The 16,117-nt window shown below is 37.2% G+C and overlaps 1 protein-coding gene across 4 annotated transcripts in view; it reads left to right on the forward strand.

The window, feature by feature from the left end:
- mad1l1 (mitotic arrest deficient 1 like 1) overlaps window positions 1–16,117 on the forward strand; it is an 897,160-nt gene that overhangs the window by 52,179 nt on the left and 828,864 nt on the right. For all 4 annotated transcript variants that reach the window (XM_060840293.1, XM_060840292.1, XM_060840294.1 and 1 more), the window contains exon 10: window positions 13,548–13,634. In XM_060840293.1, coding sequence (XP_060696276.1) covers window positions 13,548–13,634 — 87 coding nt within the window. The remainder of the gene's footprint in view (window positions 1–13,547; window positions 13,635–16,117) is intronic.

The following is a 16,117-nucleotide window of genomic DNA, read 5'->3' on the forward strand; positions in this document are numbered from 1 at the left end:
CCAGAAATTGGATCTATTTGGTGATGACTGACTGCACAATGTTCAGCACCATTTGCAACTTCTTTGATACTGAATCAGCCTATGTCATGAATGAATTTTTAAAAAATGCTGTTTCTTAGTTGTTCTTCTATGGTTCTCTCTTTTGCTCTTTCTCATTCTCTACATCATTTTTGCTTTGTTCACTTACTTGGCTATTTTCTTGTCTGTAAGTATTGAATTATGTCACAAGTCCAACCTATTTCTGCTGCCTGGAAGCTGTGATTCTGCGGTATGTCTGCTGAGGATTTTGCACAGTTCAGTGATATGACTTTGCAAAGTGTAATGGAGAGTTATCCAAGTCTCTGAGCCACAGTCTGCATGCTGCTCTAAGTGGGTAGCTTCTGAGACATACTTCAGTGCATTGCCACTTATCAGTTGAAGTTAATGGATTGATGATAGCTAGCATGTTGGTCCATTGAAGTTAATGGAGTGATGAACATATGCTAGCTGTTCTATGCTGTTCTTTTCTGTTTTGTTGGTTGTGTATTATCTAGTATATATGTTCTATTATCAATGTTTCAATGCACTGCGTGGAAGGTCCCATCAACAGGATGACATTCAGAAGATCCCAACTATGAAGTAGCGACATTTAGAAAAAGTAATGAATTAAGTAATTAATTAAAAGCAATGAAAGGAAAATAAAATTATGTTGTTAACAGCTTGGAGATTGAATGGTATCAATCGTTATGAAATTTTCAATATCCATCAGTTGGTAGTTTTAATTTGTGTTTTGTTGTCCTAAGGTGGATTCATATCTTATCTTATGTAAAATCAATTATAATTGGGATCTTGGATCAAAGGAGGATTACCTTCTTCCCAGGTCCCCTGCATGCTTGAAATTTAGAAAGTCAATACTTTCAGGTTATATTGATAGAGGGTATGACATGCAAGCCTGACGTTCTTGTCAGATTTGGTTTGCTTTCCAGCAGTAATCTTTCAAGGATCATTAAAATCTGGTTAACTGCTCTGGCTTCCACAACAAATATCCTCAACAATCAGTGCAATGTTAGGCCTCGTCTCTTTTGTGTAACTTAGTGCCACACCATACGTTATGAACTGTTAAAGGTCTTGCTTAAAATCCACAAATTTTAAACATGCTTTTATATCAACAATATGAATTGCTGCATCAGCTTTTCCTATTGAATTTTACTGTACAGTTCCAAGTTCTGGCCATTAGATGGTCCTGGTCATCAATCAGGACATAAAACATAAGGTAGAAAATTTCAAATATTCACAGCCTCTTGATTTGAAAGAGTTCCTCATCTTATTTCTAAATGACTGACACCTTATACTGAGACATTGACCTGGATTCATCAGACAGGGGAAACATTTTTACTTACATCTGCCCTTACCCAAGCTCCTTAAGAATTTTACATTTTTCAATTAGATCTAAATTTCAGGGAATAGTGGCCTAGTCTACTCAGCCTCTCCTCCTCATAAGATTCATTCCTCCAGAATATTTGTCCTTTTTCATTAAGGAATCCAAAATGGCACAAAATACTTCACTAGTATCCTGTACTGTTCTCATAAAGGTTTTGTTCTTGGGCCACAACTCCTTTCTAACAAAAGCCAACATTCCTTTTTTCTTCCAAGTTACTTGCTGCACCAGCATGGTAATTTTGTGATTCACGTACAAGGAAATCCAGGTTTCCCATAAACGTCAACATTTCTCATTCTCATTATTCGAAAAAGTTAATTTTTCAAATTGTTTCCAATCAAAGTGGGAAAACATTGCATGATATAGTATTCAATCTGCCGTGCTCTTGCCCACTCGCCAAACCTGTTCATATCCTCTTTAACCTCCTTGTTCTCCTCATTGATTACTTTACCAACTAATTTTAGCATCAGCAAACTTTAATGTGTTAGATTCCATTCCCTGAACAGTTACAGCTGAAGCCCAAGAACTTTCCCTTGTGGGATCTTGCAGTTACAACCTGCCAAGCTAAGAATGTGCTGTTTATTACTACTTTGTCCATCCATTTACCAATCACGCAAATATAACATTACTAATTCCCCAAATTGTTATTTCGGGTTTAAATATTCCTTTTTGTTTGTATGACACCTTATCAATTATGTTTTGAAAACTCAAATATACTACGTCCACTGGCGGTTCTCATATATCCTAATAGTTGTATCCTCAAAAAAGCTCTTAACAGGTTTGTCAGACACTAATTGCTTTTTATAAATCATGTTGACTCTGCTTAACCATAATATAATTTTCTGTGTGACTTTATCATGTCTCTAATAATTGATTCTAGTACCTTCCTCCATGTTGATTGGAATTAACGGCCAGTTAGACACATATTTCCTTCCCTTTGTAGAGGGGTTATGTTTGTAACCTTCAAGGATCATTACTCTGACTTCCTTAGAAAGTTTGGAAGATGAGATCCAAAGCACCCAGTGTCTCTTTTAAAATTCCAGAGTGCAAATCATCATGTTGTCTCATTAATTTTTCTAGAATGAAAACTGACTTCTGTAATTCTCTCATATACACTCAACCTTTGGTTTCCTATTATTTGGAATATTTTTGCTTTATGTAGCGACAAATGAAAAAGTACTTGTTTACTATTACTGCCATTTTCTTATTTTCTGTTTTAATTTCATCTGTTTATGCTGCTAATGGACCCATGTTTACTGTTTTACTAACCTCTTCTATTTACGTTCCAACTGAGCATCTTGCTAGTCAAATTCCCTATCTCTGTTTTCTTTCCTAATGACCACTTCGGTGAATCTTTTGCTGAATTCTAAAGTCTTCCTAGTCTGCAGATTTCCTACTGTTTTGGCAATGTTGTAAGCCTCATTCTTAGATCTAATTCAGTTTTTAATTCCTCTTATCAACTACCATTGAACCAGATTTTTTGTTATACCTTTGCTTCCTGAAGTAATATATTGTTTGTGAATGATGAATTAATTACTGAATGGGTCTGTAGAAAACTAATTTACGTTCCATGCATTTGGCCTTCCCAACATTATTGTCTAGTCTATAGATATTTTTAATCAACCTGTTCATGTGTTATGACACACTTCTGGAATAGATGCAGCAGAGATAACGATGATGCCACTGCTCCACAGGAGTCTCTTTTGCCCAGTCCATATGCAGTTTAAAGTCTGCCATGATTACTAATTACCCTTATTACATGGTCGTCTAATTAGTTGATTTTACATGCCAATCAACAACAACAGCTGATATCAGGAAGGCAACTCTTGTCAATGTTTTTGTCTCTTGTTGTTTCTTATTGCTGCCCATAATAATTCTACTTCTTGACTTTAAGCTAATTCTTATTTTTGCTATTATGAGGGCCACTCCTTCATCTTTAATTTTGCCTCTCCTAAGATATATAGTTCACAGTTTCCGTGCTTAATGCATTCATATGGTGCATTTTGCTCTGATTTTTGGAATTTTTTTGCCTAACATCACATAATCACTGATGTCCTTTATAGCTTTGTTACTCCTGTTCTTTTCCTGCACCTCTTGATACATTAATACCAAAAACCTGGGCACTGATCCCAACCTGTTTAAATGGAGCTTTTCAAAGTGAACCAGCTCCCTCTTTGGCTGGTGATGGTGCCAGTGACACATGAAGTGAATTGTCTACCTCTCACACCACTATTTCTGGTCTGCAAATGGATGAAAGGAAAATCACCCATAATCTTATTAAGTGATGTAACAGGCTGGAAGGGCCATGCCTAATTCCTGTTCCTGTTTGTTTTGTTCATAGAGTGCAAGCATTTTATCCAGAGAGAGCACAGTTTATTGTGTTATTATCTTTCTAGTTAGCTAAATGTTAGTTTAATATCTGTTTTGCGAGCAAATGAAAATTAATTTTAGCGTGCTTTGAATTTTAACGCAGGTTTAATTGAAGTAAAAGCCCATTTGAAATCTTTCTTTAATTCTGTGAATGTCAAGCCCAACTATAAATTTCAGATTACTTTATTCATATGATGTAATCTTAGTTTGGAGGGAATATACAGACATCCACTGCTGCATTTGAAATTAGCTGATTCTAGTTACTAACTGACGGTGGCCAGTTTAATTTGGAGAACTATGTGCCTCTAATGTATTCAACATCTGTTTCAGTGTGGAGATACCATTTTAAGGCTTTTTAATGGAATAATTGGCATGAATGCTGTCCTGTCTCTGATAAGTGACATTTGCCACTGTTTGACTAAAATCGACCCATCAGTCCAGCTAGTCCATGCTGATCATGTTCCAAAACTGACTAGTCCCACCTGCCTGCATTTGGCCCTTAACCCTCCAAACCTTCCCTATTCATGGACTTATCCAAATGTCTTTTAGTTATACTGTACCTGCATCCACCATTTCCTCTGGCAATTCATTCCACACATGAACCACACTCTGTATAAAAAAAAAGTTGCCCCTTTTTAAAATCTTTCTTATCTCACCTTAAAAATATGCCTCCCAGTTTTGAACTCATCCACCTGAAGGGAAAGATCTTTGTTCTTCATCTCATCTCTGCTCCTCATGATTTTATAAACCACTATAAAGCCACTCTTCAACCTTGTTTGCTCCAGTGGAAAAATGGCCTAGCCTATTTTTATAACTTAAACCACAGGCCCTCAGTCTGAAAAATAATCTTCCACTACCACCCTCTGTCTCTTACCGTAAAGCCAATTTTGTATCCAAATGGCAAGTTCACCCTGAATCCCATGTGATCTAACTTTACTATTAGTTTACTATGTGGAACCTTATCAAAGGCTTCAGTGGCGTCCAAGTAAACAACATCTCTTGCTCTGCCCTCATCAATGTTTTTGTTACTTCCTCAAAAAAAGCTCAAGCTAGTTTGTGAGACACAATTTTCGCACAAAACCATGCTGACTATCCTTAGCCATTCCTTGTTTTTTCAAATTCATGTAAATCTTATTTTTCAGAATCACCTCCAACAACCTACCCACTACTAATGTCGGATTCACAGGTCTATTGTTACCAGGCTTCTCCTTACAGCCTTTCTTAAATAAAGGCACAATATTACCTATATTCCAGTATACACCTGGTATAGATGATTCAAATATTTCTGCAAGGGGCTCTGCAATTTCCTCCCTAAGATCCCACAACCTTCTGAGATGCACTTGATTACTTAATAGATATCTGTAACCTTTAATTATTTGTTGGATCATAGAATGGTTTTTCGTGAAATTGTGCTCACCTAAGGTTAGAACATTCTTAATGGTATGTTATGTAGTTCGGTGATGTATATCTCACATACAGCATTTGTACCTAGACAGTGACGGATCTTTACTTAGAATCCTTTCAAGCTTTTCTGATAAGATGTTCTTCCCAATTTTAAGTTTATACAGGTGAAATAAAGCCTGTAAAATAAAAAAAATTAAAATTAGAATTTATAATCCTGTAGTTGAAAATCAGATTTTGTGTTAGTTTCCACACAATTGTATTCTGAACCAATTTCCTATGGGTGCAATTCCAGGTATGTCTTAAATACAAGCATTAACAATTTAAACTCCTTATAAATGGATATTCCTGTGTAAGCAACTACTGAATATTATTTAGCCGAATTCCTGTTGTTCTTTAATTTTGAGAGGATCAGCCTTGAAGATTCTGCCCCATCTTTTTGGTTGAGGCTGTGGCTTGAAATGTCATGTGGCTTTGATTGATGTTGCTGCCTGTTTTGGGATGGTATATATATGTGGCAGGATAGTGTTCAGGATGGAAGACTAGACTGACAAGAGATCACCATTGAAACAGCTGTTGATGGGACTGTGCCTGAGTGTTTTTGGCAGTAATACATTCAAGCAAAAGAAGTTCATTGTTGACTATTTGTTCAAACCTTCAGTAGAATGAGTTGCTGCCATGTGATTGAGGTTGGCATGGGAATTACGTTGGAATGACATTTGGAATGACTGCTTGAAAATGTTTCATTTGAGTTCTCACCATCTCGTTATCTCAAAGAACTTCAGAGTTGCTCTAGATGTAACATTTTCTGTTCCTGTCTCCTTGCCATATTTATAGAATTAAATAACATAAAAATTGGCCATTTGATCCTTTGGCTTACATTGGTCTATTGAAACAGCTGTAGTTAGTCCCACTCTTCTGCTCTTTCCCATTACTCTGCAAAATTTCCTTTTCATGAGCTTAACCATTTCCCATTTGAAACTAAATTTATAAAATTAAGCTATGAATCTGCAACTGTCTGGGCATGTGCAATAATTAAAACTAAAAAAGAATATGAATTTACATCCTGCCTTTCACATCATCAGGACCTCCACTAAACACTAGACAATTAATTGACTACTTAGTCACTATTACTTTGAGAGCACCAAAAGTAACTAATTTATGACCACCAAAGTCCCATGCTCTACAATGAGATTGTGTGCTAGTGGGGAATTCATTGTTCCTCTTTGGAAAAAAAAATGTGTGGTCTTGTATAACTATTGACCAGGGAGTTGACACCTTTGCTCAGTATCTCACCTGAAGAATACGTTAAAGCATAAGCTGTCATGCAGTATGTTAAGAGGGCTGTTGTTAGTGATTTTGACATATTGTTTGGCTATGCACTGACTGATGGGTGGCTTAATGGGGTTTCAGTAAAAGTCTTCAAAATACCATTTTGGTTTTGAGGGGAAAAAAGGCAGAAGTCATGTTCCAGAAACACTTCAACATGGAAGAACATCCAGTTTTAGTCACATTCTATATCATTCTTGCTGAGACAAATAGATCAACTTAAATGTATAAATGAATATTGGAACCTGAGATGATAGAAGATTCAATTTAATAATCATGTGATCAACTATTGTGGTTATACAAGATATGGACGTACAACTGAAAGACATGGCCACGCTTATGGCAAAATTCATCATTTTGAATGTTTTCAAACCTTTGTTTCCTATTTGTGTAAATTTACATAATTAAGTACCACATTCTTAACAATAATGACTGAGCGTATCTGAATGTTGAATGTGCGAAGAACCAAAGGTAATATACCAATTGTGTTTAGCAGTTATAAATTAAGTGCTAAACTTATTTTAATTAATCATTTGCCTAAGTAACTACGTTTGAAAAGCAAACTTTTGAATGAAATGTGTTCTGAGAAATTTTGGTATGATAACACAATTTATTGAGGCTCGCTGACTGGGTCTGAGTGCTTGCAGTCCATAGATAAAGTGATTATTTTTTGTACATATCTTAATTTTTTGTGTAGCTTGTCATTGCCATTTTACCTAAATTTATTGTTTAAATACTGTAGTTTGTAGCCACGACCAAGCCTCCAATGGAAGAACGATGGACTTCAATAAGGAGCAGTTTAAATGGTTCCTCATTAAGTGGCTTAGCTAGGTTTTTTGCGTGAGGAGCATATAGAACTTGCCAATTTAGAGTGACTGTTAACACTTGAGAACAACTTAAAATAGAGTGCCAGATTTGGGAAGAAGGATGTAAAGCTAATTATTTGGTTAGTGTAGGAGCTTAAAAATAGTAGGGAGGCCACTTGGTCTTTCACTCCTACTCTGCCAATCAGTATGATCATGACTGATCGTCCAGCTCAGTACATTGTTTCTATTTTCTCCCCAGACCCTTTAACCTTTAGCCTTAAGAACTATGTCAAATTTCTTCCTTATCAAACTACTTCCTTTTCTGGGTTTACCCTATCTAATGCAGTTAGAATTTTATACTTTTCTATGAGATCTGTCTCTCTTCTTTCTTCCCCAGTTTTTCTTCAACTCTCTTTTCACCCCCCCTCCCCCCCCACCAAAAACAAATCCAGTCTGTCTGTATATGCCACTCATGCTAAACATTTGGTCACTCCTTCCATAGCTAGAACATCTATCCTCTGATAAGATAGCCAAGACTGCATACAATACTCCAAGTGTGGTCTCACTAATGTCCTGTACTAGAACCCTCTCACTATGAAAGCCAAAATAGCATTTGTCTTCTTCACTGCCTGCTGAACCTGTCTGCTTACTTTCAGAGACTAGTTACAAGGAAACCTAGGTCTTGCTGCGACTCTCCTTTTCCAAATCTATTGCTTTTCAGATAATCTGCCTTCCCATTTTTACTACTATGGTCGAGATCCTCTAATTTATTTGCACTATACTGCATTTGTTCACTCACTCAATTTGTCCAAATCCCATAGAAGCATCTGCATCTTCTTCATAGTTCGCCCTCCCACCTAGCTTTGAATTGTCTGCAGTTTTGGAGAAATTGCATTTAGTTCCCTCATCTCAATCATTAATATATATTAATACAGGTATTGTAAGTGACCAAGATTTATTCTATTCCTTAGTTTCAACGTAGTAAAGTATCAGGTGGTAAAGTTAATAAATCCTAAAGATAAACTAAGTAAATATATAATTGAATGAAGTAATTATGTGGTTAATTAGAATATATTAGGAATGGTAGGAGAAGTGGTGTGTCATAACTGCAACATCTGGGAAGTCCTAAATTCCACTGGTCCAGAGCATACGTGCCTTTGCAAGTCATAAAGATGTACAGACCCTTTGATCCAACCTGTCCATGCCGACCAGATATCCCAACTCCATCTAGTCCCACCTGGCAGCACCCGGCCCATATCCCTGCAGTGTTTGCAGTTGAAGCAGTCTTTCCTCATAGTTTGAACTGGAAACTGAATTGAGGAGTCAGATAAAATATTGGCTGCATGATTCTTAACCTCTGACCTGTCCTTCTCACAGCCATTAAGAAATTGGAAACCTGAATATTTCTTCAATACTTATTAATATATTTATCCAAATGTCTTTTAAATGTTGTAACTGTACCTACATCCACCACTTCCTCTGGCAATTCATTCCATACCTGAACCATTCTGTGTGTGGAAAAAAAACATTGCCCATCATGTCCTTTTTAAAATTTTCTCCTCACCTATGCTCCCTGGTTTTGAACTCCCTCACTGCAGGGAAAAGACCCTGAATACACACCTTACCTATGCCATTCTTGATTTTATAAACCTCTATAAGGTCACCCCGCAACCTTCTACGTTCCAGCTTCTCCTCATTACGCAAACCCTCCATTTTCAGCAACATCCTGAAAAATCTTTTCTGAAACCTCCCCAATTTAATAATATCCCTTTATGATAGAACTGCACTCAGTACTGCAGAAGAGGCGCTCACCCACATCCTGTACAACTCAACGTAATGTCTTAACTCCTATATTCAAAAAGTCTGAATAATAAAGACAAGCATCAGCAAATTTTATGTCCAATTGGTAAGCTCTCCCCCCACCCTGTATCCCATGTGATCTAACTTTACTAATTTGTTTACCATGAGGAACCTAGTCGAAGGCTTTACTCGAACGCAAGTTAACAATGTCTACTGCTCTGCCGTCAATAATCATCTTCGTTAATTCCTTATAAAACTTAATTAAGTTTGTGAGACATGATTTCCCTCGTGAGTGAGTGAGCAAATGAATGGTAGATGAAGTATAATGTGGATAACTGTGAGGTTATCCTCTTGAAAGCAAAATCAGGAAGGCAAATTATAATCTGAATGGTGATAGATTTAGAAAAGGAGGGATGCAACGAGACCTGGGTGTCCTTTTACATCAGTTGCTGAAAATAAGAATGTAGAAACAAGAGTTACTGAAGAAGGCCAATGCTATGTTGGAATTCATAGTGAGAGGATTAGAGTACAGGAACAGAGTTCATTATTCATATATTGAATGATGAGAGCTGAGGAGCTTCTCGTCAAAAGAAAGAAGGCAGCTTACGTAAGGTGGAGGAAGCAAGAGTCTTGCTCAGCTCTAGAGGATTACAAGCAGGTGAGGAAGGAGCTCAAAAATGGTCTGAGGAGATTCAGGAGGGGGCATGAAAAAGGCTTGGCAGGAAGGATTAGGGAGAATCCAAAGGCATTTTAGATGTATGTGAGGAATAAGAGAATGATCAAAGAAAGAGTAGGGCCGATCAGGGATAGCATAGAGAACTTGTGTATAGAGGCTGAAGAGATGGGGGAAGCCCTAAATGAGATTTTTGCTTCTGTCTTTACTAAAGAAAAGGACCTTTGTAGTGAGTGAAACCATTGAGGAGCAGGTAAGCATGCTTGCATAGATAGAGATTGAGGAAGCTGATGAGTTGAAAATTTTGACAAACATTAAGATTGACAAGTTGCCAGAGCCAGACCAGATTTGTCCTCGGCTGCTTTGGGAAGCAAGAAATGTGATTACTTTGCCACTTGCGAAGATCTTTGCATCCTGGCTGTCCACCGGAGTCGTACCTGAGGACTGGAGGGAGACAAATGTAATTCCTCTCTTCAAGAAAGGAAATAGGGAAATCCCTGGCAATTACAGACCAGTCAGTCTCACGTCTGTCGTCTGCAAGGTGTTAGAAAGAATTCTGAGGGATAGGATTTATGACCATCCGGAAGAGCATGGCTTGATTAAAGGCAATCAGCACGGCTTTGTGATGGGCAGGTCATGCCTCACAAATCTTATTGAGTTCTTTGAGGATGTTACTATACAAGTTGATGAGGGTCAAGCGGTGGATGTTGTGTATATGGACTTCAGTAAGGCATTTGATAAGGTTCCCCATGGTAGGCTCGTTCAGAAGGTCAGGAGGAATGGGATGCAGGGAAATTTAGCTGTCTGGATACAGAATTGGCTGGTTGACAGAAGACAACGAGTGATAGTGGAAGGGAAATATTCTGCCTGGAAGTCAGTGGTGAGTGGTGTTCCACAGGGCTCTGTTCTTGGGCCTCTACTCTTTGTAATGTTTATTAATGACTTGGATGAGGAGATTGAAGGATGGGTTAGCAAGTTTGCAGACGACACAAAGGTTGGAGGTGTCGTTGACAGTATAGAGGACTGTTGTAGACTGCAGCGTGACATTGACAGGATGCAGAGATGGGCTGAGAGGTGGCAGATGGAGTTCAACCTGGATAAATGTGAAGTGATGCATTTTGGAAGGTCTAACTTGAAAGTTGAGTACAGGATTAAAGACAGGATTTTTGGCAGTGTGGAGGAACAGCGGGATCTTGGTGTGCACGTACATAGATCCCTTAAAATTGCCACCCAGGTGGACAGTGTTGTTAAGAAAGCATATGGTGTTTTGGCTTTCATTAATAGGGGGATTGAGTTTAAGAGCTATGAGATCTTATTGCAGCTCTATAAAACTTTGGTTAGACCGCACTTGGAATACTATGTCCAATTCTGGTCGCCCTATTATAGGAAAGATATGGATGCTTTGGAGAGGGTTCAGAGGAGGTTTACCAGGATGCTGCCTGGAATGGAGGGCTTATCTTACAAAGAGAGGTTGACTGAGCTCGGACTTAGGGGACTTAATTGAGATGTACAAGATAATGAGAGGCATAGATGGAGTTGATAGCCAGAAACTTTTTCCCAGGGCAGAAATTGTTAACACGAGGGGTCATAGTTTTAAGCTGTTTGGCGGAAAGTTTCGAGGGGATGTCAGAGGCGGGTTCTTTACGTAGAGAGTTGTGAGAGCATGGAATGCGTTGCCAGCAGCAGTTATGGAAGCGAGGTCATTGGGGATATTTAAGAGATTGCTGGACGTGCATATGATCACAGAAATTTGAGAGTTCGTACATTAGGTTTACCTCATATGAGGATCAATGGTCGGCACAACATCGTGGGCTGAAGGGCCTGTTCTGTGCTATACTGTTCTATGTTCTATATTTGTATTGTTGCAGTTTTTTATTTTAAAAATGCAACATTTTATACTATGGGGAAATAGTTAATTCTGAAAAAAATCCAAGAACAACTTGAAGGAAAGGAAGGAAGTTTAAAAGCTGAGAATGCTCAAATCCATTTAAAACTCCCTTCCTAGCTTTGCTTTAAGTAGAAATGTGCATTAAAATGGGAAGCATCATGCATGCTACTCTTATATGTAAATGTTACAACTACAATCTGTGTATTAGAGCAGAAACCCAACTAAAGTCACAATGTTCTTGTTCTAAGTGTGGCACTGCAATATTGCTTTTGAATTGGAATCCAACTACCACCTATTGTAAACTTTTGCCTTTAAGAAAGCTGGTAGCTGTAAATAAAAGGTATATTTAATGTTTTGATAACATTTGGTAGTGAGGAAGGAATTCTCGTGTTGCTGCTATCAATATAACTTTACGTTTATGTGCAACACTAAATTAATGTGCAACAGATGACGGTTCAGCAAAGACTGTTGAGTAATAAAGGAAGTCTTCAAATCTAAGTACATCTGCTCTGTTAGATTGAAAACGTAACAAAAGAGCAAATTCCAACACGACAATATTTGGAGAATAACTTCGTCAATTAATTGGCCATTCATTAAAACCAAGCATTTTAGGGCATTTTCTATTGATTGAATTCCACTGTAAATTTACTTTTGGAGTATTCACTTAGCTATCAAGGTTAAGCAGCTTTACTAATATTATTAATGAGCATAAAATTGTACTTAGCCATTTATTTCTCTGTATCACAGAGAAGCAATTCAATTGAGTGGATATTAATAACAAAAACACTTCCAATTTTCTGAATCAGTTGCAAATTTGATAGGTTGGCCAATAATTGTTCAGTTAACTTGAAACGTGTTGCCTTTCTAAATATTTTGTATTTGTATTCTTGAAGTATTTGGGTTATAAATGTAATATTTCATTAGAAGACTCTACAAACATGAGACCGACCACTTTCTTCTGATCTCACGCATATTATTTCTGCTGTAACTTAGAAAATTTCATGCTTGCTCAATATCACAGTGCGACAGAAGAGAAGCTATTCTGCTTGTTACCTCTGAAGTGGCTAATCTTTCCACTAAATATTTGGTATTTTTGGGAACAAAAAACAGAAGTTGCTATAAAAGCGCAACAGATCTGGCAGTATCTGTGAAAAAAAATCAAAGTTAATGTTTTGGGTCCGGTGACCCTTCCAGACTTGAAACTGTAACTTTGATTTCCCCTCACAGATGCTGCTAGATCTGCTATCTTCTCCAGCAACTTATGTTTTTGTTTCTGATTCACAGCATCTGCAGTTCTTTCAGGTTTTATTTAACATTTTTGGGAAATGCTTCAAGCATGTTCATTTGTGCGAATGGAAAGAGTATTTAATTAATACTGGAAATTCTCTAAGTGCTATAATACTAGAGATTTCCTGAGGGATTCTGTACTTTTAAATTGGATGATTTTCTATGTTCCTCGTTGTGAATCAAACTGCTGGTAAGTGTTTCCTTGAACTTGTGATCTGTGATATTGAAGTATCACACTATAGCTTTTAGAGGCACAAGGACTTTTGCAGGTTTTTCAGTGGAAAATGTTGTTTATATTTCTAATCAAGTAGTTTCATTTTTAAAAATATAGCTTAAGCTTGTTGAAAATAATGAACCATTCTTAACTTTTGCCACCAGAAATATATATATGTACTGATTGTTTTCCCTCCCACCTGTTCTTTCATACTTCTCAATCCCCTCTATTTATACAACTATTCTGCATGAAGTAGCTATTCATGCAGAAACATGAAAATTTGAATGTTTAAAAGAATAATGTGTGGTACTATATAGCTAAGAATTACTTGTTTCATTCTTTTGTGTTCTTATATTTTTTAGGAGCCCTGAAGATCTTTCACGAGAAATTGTTCTGTTACAACAGCGCGAGCTTCTCCTCAAGCAACAGAACTCTTCTGTCACTACCAGGTAGGAGAGTTCTGAGACAAGCAGTTAACATCAGTTCTTAAATTTTAGGCAACCAAATTTTAGGGAAGTAAAATAATTTGATATTCCTTTACGTTGTAATAAGCAAGGTAAACGTTTTGAACAACTTAGGTAATTCTGAAAGCATAGGGTTCATATGTTGGCTTGACCAATCCTTTTCCAATTACAAATTGGCTTAAGTCACCATCATAGTGTGATCAACTGTTCAATCAACCACTGCTGGTTGTGTCATGAGTTACCAGAATTTCATGGAAGATCAGTATTCTGCACGCCATCTCTCAAAAAAGACTTTATGATGAATGGATTTCCTAAAGACATTCGATAAAGGTTGCAACACAAGATGAGTGTTTGTTTTAGTGGGTTACATTAGCAAGGGTGAAAGATTTGATGGTTAACTGAGTACAATTAGTCGGGACAAAGCAATTTTTTTCGTTTGTCATATTACTTAACTGCTGGAATGCTACGGAGATGAGTGATGAGTTCTGAAGTATTCATAGTCTTCTATCAATGACTTGGATGGAGAGATCGAGTATAATGGAACTGAATTTGCTAATTTGGTTATCTTTTGATTTGAGGTTCAAAGTTTGCTTCCTTTTCTGTTGTCACCTGCTTCATCATGAAGGTGTTTGTCCTCTACCTTACATCACTGAATAGATAGGTTGTCACCATTGTGAAAGATTTGTAGCAAGCTCCTATTAGTTATCAATGTCAGTGTTGCTGTGCATCATGGAGAGATTCAGAGTAACATTGCAATACATTTTCTGTCCTCTGGGATGTTGACCATTTAAGAGTTGAATGGACAGGACCTGACGAGACATTTTTCAGCCATCTATACACAGTTTTCAATCCATTATAGTTGGGTAGCAGGAGTAAGTTGCCTTCAAGAAGGACATGATGTTTGTTTGATAGTCCTCCTGCTGAAACCAGAAAATATAACAAAGACATTCTCGGTGGAACTTTTGCAGTGCTCTTGTGTGTTATTGATCTGCAGTCCAGGTCTCATTACAGTACAGGAATATGGAAACAACAACTGCTCTGTTTTGAGTTTGAGAATGGGCATCCACCAGGGTTTGTCATAGCAGCACAGAGGGAGTCATCTTTTGGTTCAACAGAATTCTGTTCTACGTAATTTGAACATCAGACTGTGATTGGCCTTATGATATTTAAAGGTATAAGAAGGGGTGAAATACATTGGGAAGCTGAGCTTCCTTGAGTTGGTGACGATTCACCACGGCAGATTCGCCGCTGATGATTAGCCACTGCCAGTCCTCCACTAGCATTTCTCCACTGGGGTTGTTTGATCTCTGGAGACTATTTGCCACCAGAAATATATATATGTACTGATTGTTTTCCATCCCACCTGTTCTTTCATACTTCTCAATCCCCTCTATTTATACAACTACATACTACATATTGATAAAAAAGAAGTAAAATAAATATCATTTTATTGGTTTATATATAAAAATGAGTTACAAACTTTAACCAGAAAAAGAAAATATATTTTAAAAATCTTTATAATGACAGTAAAATCTAACATTAATATTAAACAATGAAAATTTTTAGATCATTTGATAATTATGCGTTATTCCTCTAAGATATTCCAAGCAATCTCTTTCATCATATTCAAGAACAATTTTTCTTATTCTATCGTCTGCGTCTCAATTTTATTTTAACTTCATTTGTGGTGGGTAACCCGCTATCAGCTGTTGCATATATAAATCTCGCCTCTTTTGTACTTTCATTAACGTTCCAATAAATTTCCATTATTGTTGTCTCATAGACTGACCACATATCATGGGGAAACAAACATGCCCTTCGGCTACTGCCACGTCTATTGTAGAGTCCAATATAATTAAATTCAAACCAATATAGTATTAGTTGTAGTTCTTGAGGCAAAAAGTCTGCGAGTGCTTCTACGTAGGTATCAAGGTCAGTAAGTGGCACAAGAGCCAAAGCAATTATTGTTTTTGCATTTAAAGCATAACCAGGATAGGTGTTGTATTGACGCGTTGCTCCAACTGCAGCAATATGTCTATGCATACTTTGTGCCAAATGAAAGAAACAGCCCCTAATTCTAACTTCAGGAAAACATTCTCTCATAGCACTGATAGCTGCCTGCTCAAAGTTATAATGGATATACTGTGATCTGGGATTAGGTACCAAGGACTTCACCATTTCAAACATGCATGCATACGTTGAACGCTGTTTATTTGATAGAAGTATATACAATATTAGATGAACTCCATCAAGTCTTTTTGCTAAAATACAATGTACCTGAGCACTATCCACCAAAAGAAATTTTTCTTCTGCTCTGTTATCCGGCTTATATACTGAAGATCAGTAAGGTTTCCTTTCTCGTCGAATTATTTTCTTCATGCTACTTGTCGTCGGTAAAGATGCTAGGACTGACTGAGGGACATCAGCTACACATTCGTTAATAAAAACACTAGGTACTTCCTGCGATT

This window comes from Hemiscyllium ocellatum, chromosome 20, assembly GCF_020745735.1.
Source record: "Hemiscyllium ocellatum isolate sHemOce1 chromosome 20, sHemOce1.pat.X.cur, whole genome shotgun sequence".
Taxonomy (NCBI): domain Eukaryota; kingdom Metazoa; phylum Chordata; class Chondrichthyes; order Orectolobiformes; family Hemiscylliidae; genus Hemiscyllium; species Hemiscyllium ocellatum.